General features: G+C 37.8%; 1 protein-coding gene across 1 annotated transcript in view; it reads left to right on the top strand.

Moving 5' to 3' along the window:
* Positions 1-1,167, top strand: part of DACH2 (dachshund family transcription factor 2) — a 673,780-nt gene extending 672,613 nt beyond the window's left edge. Inside the window, exon 13 of the mRNA XM_006115313.4 lies at positions 325-1,167. Within this exon, the coding sequence (XP_006115375.3) occupies positions 325-362 (38 nt within the window). The 3' untranslated portion in view covers positions 363-1,167. The remainder of the gene's footprint in view (positions 1-324) is intronic.
* Positions 1,168-8,327: the final 7,160 nt, after the last annotated feature.

An 8,327-nucleotide genomic window follows, 5' to 3' on the forward strand; every position in this document is an offset into this window, starting at 1 on the left:
ACAAATGCTTGCAGTCCCAGCAATCTGGAAGTCTACGACTCATGCCATATATAGGGGTATAGTCAATGCACCAAATAGGTGGATCTGCTTGGATACTAAGCTTATTCCAACTGTGCCATGGACAAGATTCTATCTTGATATCTCCTTACAAGACCCCAATCATCATAATGCAGGGGTGTCTATTTTCAAGGTTACAGATGCTTGATCCAAGGGCTATGTCACTTACAAATCACATAATTTCAACTGCACAGTTGAAGAACTCTGAAAATTTCATTTACAAAGTATATAAATCACTATGTAATCAACTTACTATTTTTTTTTCAGAAAACAGAACATATGTCAAATCTACTATTATGTACTGAAGGAAGCTATTGTTGAAAATATATGATTGCTATTTGAAGACTATGTAGTATGGAAAGGCATCCCTTCCAACCTTTGATGCCTTCAGTACTGTGTGACGAACAGGATTTGTAGCATGAAACTTGAAAGACAATTTCAAGAAATTTACTGTTGCTGCATTGAAAACTGCCGTATTGTCATTAAGATATACTGAGACTTTTTACAAACTTACCATACCAAACCAAGCAACTGATCATTTTTAGGTCCCAGAAGATAGAAAGAAGTTGTAGTATTTTTAAGCACATAAAGGAATTATTCCCCAAAAGAATTAACTTTTTTTTAAAAGAGATAGTGATTACTGTATAGTAATGGCACAATGATTTTATTAAGCTGCAAATGTCCTCACTGGCTTTACGTCATACAAGTCCAGTTTATCACTGAAACTGTTCAACATAGAGCTGTTTCAATTATGTTTATAAATTAAGCTTTGTTTACTGAAGCTGATATACAGTATATTACATTTTAAAGGAAAATGTCTGTACATTTTTAACACAATGATGTAAAAACTGTCCTTTCATTAGACTAATTCAAAAGTGTGAGCTAAACTCTAATAGCTGATGTAATATGAGGATTATAATTGATGCTTTTATGCTCAGTTCAGCTTGGCTTTTGGTCTTTTAAGATAAAAAATGAATATGCAGTAGAGTGTTAGGTAATGGAAACTTTTAAGTATGGTTTCTCTGTACCATATTAAGTTAAAGTACAAATTCTTTGTTAAAATGTTCTTGCTAAGAATACAGTATTAAAAACTTTTGGTTTCACTTTGGAGATTTTTTTTCTGTTGTTTTTTTGGACCTGAAGTTCCACGGTTGTTATGCTTACACAAATTCAATATTTTGCACTGATAAGTGTTTTGAGAAATGAATTAATAAAGGGTGGGCTTGGTATCAAACATTTCTCTTAATTATTATCTGTCACAAATTTCATACCTATTTGAAAACTTACCAGAGTCATTCTTTTGCTAAAACGGGTGACTGTAAGATGAATTGGTTAGGTAGAGTCAAAGCTGCGTCGGTTAAGTAGAATTTCTACTCCCTCGTTCACAGGTTATTTATGCAATTATTAGATAAATACCATCTGCATAAGATTATTTTTCAAAAGAACAGTTATGGCTAAGCACTGGCTATGAATAAGTTATTGGTTGCAATGTGCACTATTAATATGCAAGCCCTCAGATGGTATGCCCAGTTCGGTCTTTGCTCAGATGTTGAAAGCATTGTGAAAGGCAAGCTGCTGTACAGCCTTTGCTATGCAGAGAGGCACCTGCTGTTAGGAATGCAATAGAGGTCACTCCAGCAGGTTTTGTAATACTTGTGATGGATTTTGAAGGGAGTTTCACTAAAGATTCTGGCCCCAGTCCTCAGCTGATAAAAATCAGCATAGTTCCATGGACACCACTGCAGCTAAATAGATTTAATTGATTAAACTGATTTCAGCTGGAGTATCGTGTCTAGTTCTGGGTGCTACATTTCAGGAAAGATGTGTACAAATTGGAGAACGTCAAAAGAATAGGCAACAAAAATGATTAAAGGTCTCAAAAACATGACCTATGAAAGAAGATTGAAAGAACAGGGTTAAACTAAGGGGACTAAACAAAAGTCCTGAAAAGAGAAGGCTGAGAAGGAAATTATAACAGCTTTTAAGTACCTAACAGTGTGTTAAAAGGAGGAGAGAAAAATATTATTCCCCTTACCTTAAACTCTGATGATAAGACAAGTTCAATGGGCTTAAATAGCAGCAAGGACGTGTAGGTTGGACATTAGCAAAAAGTTTAAGCACTTAAGCACTGGAAAAAATTGCCTAGGGAGGTTGTGGCATCTCCATCATTGGCAACTTTTAAGATGGGATGGTCAGGGATGGTCACGATGGTTTGGTCTTGCCATGCAGGGGACTGGACTTGATGACTTTGCGAGGTTCTTTCCAGTTCCATGATTTATGGCAGCCCTGGATTTGGATTTCTGACTCTAAATCATCACTGGCACACCAGACATAACATTACTGTGTTGCACCATTTGGCTGCTGATCAAACACTAGGGCTGTGTGTCTACACTGGGCCACTTATTCCGGAAAAGCAGCCGCTTTTCCGGAATAACTTGCCAGCTGTCTATACTGGCCGCTTGCTTTTCCGGAAAAGCAATGACGATCTACTGTAAAATTGTCAGTGTTTTTCTGGAAAAACTATGCTGCTCCCGTTTGGGCAAATGTCCTTTTCCGGAAAAACTATTCCGGAAAAGGGCCAGTGTAGACAGCACAGTAGTCTTTTCCGCAAAAAAGCCCCGATTGCGAAAATGACGATCGGGGCTTTTTTCCGGAAAAGCGCGTCTACATTGGCCACGGATGCTTTTCTGGGAAAAGTTCTTTTTCCGGAAATACTTATAATGGAAAACTGTTCCGTTTTAAGCATTTCCGGAAAAGGGTGCCAGTGTAGACGTAGCCTAGGTTTTTACAAAATGCTCTGTATCCCAATTGCCAGAAAAGGAGCATAGAATACATGTTTCTCACTTAGTTCAACTGGTCAAACGTCAGCTCCCACTCCCTTTACTCACGTGCGTTCAGTGGTATTACAACTTTTACACACGTATATGCATATGCAATTAAGGAAGAAAGAATATGACTGGAAATGGATCATTTCAGAAAAGCAAAAGAGGCGTCATTTTCCTTGAATACAGGCATCGTGAGTGTGAGGGCCAAAATGGAAGGTGGAATGTTATTCTTGTAAAAAGAAGTCACGGGTAAGTGAGTTCTGAATTTGGACCTCTTTATGGCTATGTCTACATTTCATTCCTCTTCCGAGAGAGGAATGCAAATGCAGACAGCCAAAATTGCAAATGAAGTGGGGATTTAAATATGCCGTGCTTCATTTGCATAATCATGTTCTGGCGCTATTGCGAAAAAGTGCTATTTTGAGAGAGAAAACGGGGTTATTTTGAGATAAACTTCATTTTTTGAGGGAAGGGTTTTAAGGGTTATTTTGAGGGAAGGGTTTTATCTCGAAATAACCCTGTTTTTTCTTTTGAAATAGCGCTATTTCGCAATAGCACCATAACACGACTATGCAAATGAAGCGCAGGATATTTAAATCCCCTCTTCATTTGCAATTTCAGGTGTCTGCATTTGCATTCCTCTCAAGAGAGAGAAGAATTAAGAGTAGACATTCCCTATATGAATGTTCATTTAACAACTCAAAATTAGGAGCATTCACAATTAAAGTTAAATGTTCCTTAAATTGTTTTAAACTGTAAGTATTTCCTACTTCCTATGGAAAAAGTACATGTGCTCTGCAATTAAATTAAACAATTAAAAGGTCTTTCATTGGTGTTAATCCAAAAGGTGATGGTAGGTCGGGTGCCACAGTATTTCAACACATGGAAATAATGGCAGTCTCTCTCTCACTGACACATGCAGTTCTGGACTGTAGGCTTTTTCAGTGGTAATCACTGTAATGGTTCTCATGTACTGAATATGCCTGAATAATTGCATGACGTGCCTATCACTAAACAAAAAATGAAACTGGGAATGTTAGTGTCTAAACTATATGTTTTAGACATGTAAGACCGAGGAACTCAATTTTTTTCTAGCTGGATTAAAAAAGGAGTTTGAAGCACAGACGGTGTTCTCTTCAGTCCTTCCGGTCAAAGGTAGGGGAAATATTTTTTCTAGTTTGCAAACTCTTTATACTTGATATAAAGTATTCCATACATAGTCAGTTTCCCCCATTGTTTGTATGGAGAGTATTTCTTAACACGCTGCACAGTCAATCTGTGGAACTCCTTGCCAGAAGATATTGTGAAGACTAGGACTTTAAGAGGGTTCAAAAAAGAACTAGACAAAGTCATGGAGGATAGGTCCATCAATGGCTGTTAGCAAGGATCCCTAGCCACTGTTTGTCAGAAGGAAAGGGTGACTGGGGTGGGATCGATGATTGCCTGTTCTGTTCATTCTCTCTGGGGCACCTTATGTTGGCCACTATCAGAAGCCAGATACCGGTTTAGCTGGACTTGTGGTTGATCTAGTGTGGCCGTTCTTATGTAATCAGATATTAAGACAATCTAGCTATGTTACATATACTGTATGTATTTTGGAAATAGGCAGTGGTGCATTTATGCTGCCTCTGCCCCAAGTGCTGGCTTTGTAGATCCCATTGGCTGTGGGTGGGGCACCCTCCCCAGCCAGAGCCTTCACTCCCTCCTCTTCCCTCGCACAACTAACCTCTTGACTCAACCCAATGCCCCCTTCTGGACTATGAACACCCTCATTTCTGGCCCATTCCTAGAACACTTACCCCACATCCCAGAGCCTCTACCCCATTTCCATACTCCTACCTGAGCCTGCAGTTCCCCCACACACTCTTGTCCATCCCCAATCTGCTCGTACACCCCAAAACCCTCATCCCTGATCCACGCCCTCTTACATCCCAACGCATTGCTTCAGCCTTCGTGCACCCAGAATTAATTTCTAGCCATGCTGCAGAGCCCACACACCCCTGTCCTTCCTCCACGAGAGTCCTCACCCTCTCCCACAGCCTCGTGAAAATGAGTGATGCCTACGGTGACGGAGAGTGGAATGGAGTGAGCAGGTGCAGAGCCTCGGGGGAAGGGAGGGGCACAGTGTGCGGCAAGGATGTTGAGTTTTATGCAAGTAGACAGTTGAAACCCCTTAGTCAAAGAGGGGATTGAACCAAAAACCCCAGATCAAACCATCCCTCTGCCATCAAGATGGGGACCTTACAATTGACAGGGCAAGGCCACCTATAGTATCACTCTACCTTTATCCAAGAGTGCTGTATACTTAGTTCTCGAATCTGTCACATTGCTCAGTCTTTAGCAGTATGGAAAAGATCTTAAAAGACTGACTCTCTCTGAATATTGACTTCTGAATTGATTAATAGCTCCAGATATTAATTCTGTAAGAACTTTTAGTTAACAAATGGAACAATTCCAGAGATTTAAGCCAGCCGTGGCCATAAAAATTCTTGTATCTCAGTGCTGCTTATGGAAAACTTGTTTTGTTTGTTTCTGACATAGAGACATTCACTACGTTCTGCTAGAGCATCAAGAGTCCCATCCTTGCTTCAGTGCTTTGCATACATAGCCAAATGAAATTTCAGCATTAACAGGTTGAGATTAAAATGTATTTGTTTATTTCATCTCTGCCTGTCTTATTCTGTAGGTACCACATAGAGAATGAAAAGGCATTAACTGATACCAGAGTCAGTAAAGTGGCACTTGTATCATGATTTGGAGGCAAGCATGGAAGGCACATGAGCTTCTAAGACCTAAACCCTGATGAGTCCTAATGAGCACTCAGGAACAGCGCTAAATTGAAGCGATACTTCACTAGCCACAGCAGAAAAAGGAAAGTTTGCAGACATGTTCCTATAGCTTGAACAGTGATATTTCCAAGGCAGACATAGCAATTCCAAAGTAGGTTCAAGACACAGGCCAGTTCCTTAGTGTACCCTTTACAGTCTTAGAGCTCCACTGCTAAATAGCTGAGCCTCAGGCATATACGAACATGTTGTGACAGGAAATGTTGTTGTTGTGAAATATCATTAGTAGATGTTTTTAAGTAATTACAATACTTCATGAGTCAAACAAAAGCAGACAGTCACAGCTTTATATAAAACACAGTAGATCTGAGATGCAAAAGTAAAACCATTCCAGTTGAAAAAAATCTGATTCACATAAAACCATGGACATAATATAAATTTGAATTTATGTTACAGTTTGTATTGAATTATGTAGTTACCTATTCATAATGTTATTGTACACATTAAAGTATGCAGCATATTAGTGCAAATAACAAAGCTGTGACCTGAGAATTTCAGTTGGAACATCCTCTCTCGCATCATATAACATAGAAACTTTTCAGCTAAATTTAATGTGGAGACCTAGCATAGCATGAAGTAGCTAATTATCTATGAAGTTCATATGTTGTAGAGGGAGGACCAATTTGCCAGCATCTGAATTACTGAGACTGAATGACCCATGTCTGGGCTTTTCCTGTTGTTTCACATTAGAAATTGTAACATGATCCATTTGAACATAACTTGGAAAAAAAACCTGTATCTGTACTAGATTGAAATATTTTTCAAGGTTACACGTGTCTGATTGATCTGCAGAAAAGCTGAACAGCAACAAATAGAGTGACCTTTATTGGTAAGGCTAAGAAGTCAACCATTAGCTTAAAATCAGTCAGCATTAAATTTTCTGATACATGTGCATCTATGTCTGCCAGTTTCCCCAAATTATAAATCTTAGTTCTTGCTGTGGCAGCACTTTCCCATATTCACTGTTTCCAATTTCAATTTTTTTGGTGATAGTTACACATCATGCATGGGGGGGGGGCGTGTCTTAGATAGAAGATAAAGCACTACAATCATTTTTTACAAAATCTTTAGAAAGAGAAATTTAAACATTTTTCCTCCTGAGGAAGCCATCTGTATTCTGCTTGAACCCCAGAAAATATCATGAAATAGTGTGTGTGTGTGGAGGGGGGGGGAATGTTTTAATTTTTTTCAATCTTACCCTTGGTGGATTGGGGGAATGAGGATTTGGTTATTTTAGGCAGGCACAGGAATCATGTGCTTCCAAAGTCTACATTTATTTTGGAGGACTTAGAATTTAAAAACTGAAAATTTAAAAACTGAACATTGGACAGCAATTACTCTTCATATGGCCTAATTGTGTGGCTGTTTGGAAAATTAAAACACAGCAGAGATAATGAAGTTTAAAATCAGCTGCTGTGCATGAACTATGTCTTTTTCACCCTAAGCATCATTAAGAGTTTCATCACATAGCTTAAAGGTTTGTCTTTTCTTGATAGTACTTCTAGTGGTTATTAGTGCCAATCAGAGCCATGAATATATAGTTATAATTTTCTGGCACCCTATATTGTTGAGTCAATGAGCTGAAAAGATTTACAGTGAATATTATATTAATGTATATACTAGTTAAAAAATAACAGAACACACATTAAACATACTAGGCTTTGGGGTATTTATACCCTAATACCTAAACTACAGCATATGGGCGGAAGAAAAACCATTAAAATAATGCATATCAATAACTATGTGTTTACTCATTTTAAAAACACAGATTAATTTGTCATTTACAATTCAGTGTTGTCACCATAATAGTCCTAGATTATTAGCCACAGAAGGAGGTTGAGGTAATTTTTTTATTGATCCAATTACTGTTTGGGAGAGAGACAAACTTTTGAGCTTTCAAAAAAGACTGCTTGGGTGGAGAAAAAATATAGTTTCACCCATCTCTAGCTAGCTGCCATAAACACATTTTCACTTCACTTTTCCTTTCACATACCTATTTTACAGAAATTAACACAAAATAATGTTTAATTTGTTTTTTCAGTTATTTTAAAAATATTATCCTAATTCACTTTACCCCAACTTACTCTTTTCACACAATTTTTATACTGCTCAGTATATAGACATCAATTTGTGCATTGAGTCTATATAAATAGGATTACATCAGGCTTGTTTTTCATAGTGTTTTGTTGCATAAACTTGTGATGAATAGGCAGCATCTAATTCTTGAGCAATAAGTTACTTGCAATCATTATTCCAAATGGAAAAATTAATTGTAAATAACTGGAAGTCAATTAAGGCTAGGTTCTGCTGGGTAATGCAAATCTTTTATAGTTTTATTTCAGTTAACTGCCTCATTAATGATTTATAGATGTGTATAGCACTGTGGGAACATGGCATTATCTAATGCACTCAGAGAATAATTACATATGAAAAGAACTACACAGCTCAAGGGAAAAAAAATCTGTGAACTTGCTTACTGCCTTAACTTTAACCATATTAAAATGCAAAGCAGTCAGACTGTGATGTTTTTCTCATGTATGAGTCATAACTTCAGTTGCATGAAAAATTTCTGCCCCCACAAAAAAAGTTTGCATCCTTC

The sequence above is a fragment of the Pelodiscus sinensis genome, chromosome 13 (genome assembly GCF_052426305.1).
Source record: "Pelodiscus sinensis isolate ZL-2025 chromosome 13, ASM5242630v1, whole genome shotgun sequence".
NCBI lineage: Eukaryota > Metazoa > Chordata > Testudines > Trionychidae > Pelodiscus > Pelodiscus sinensis.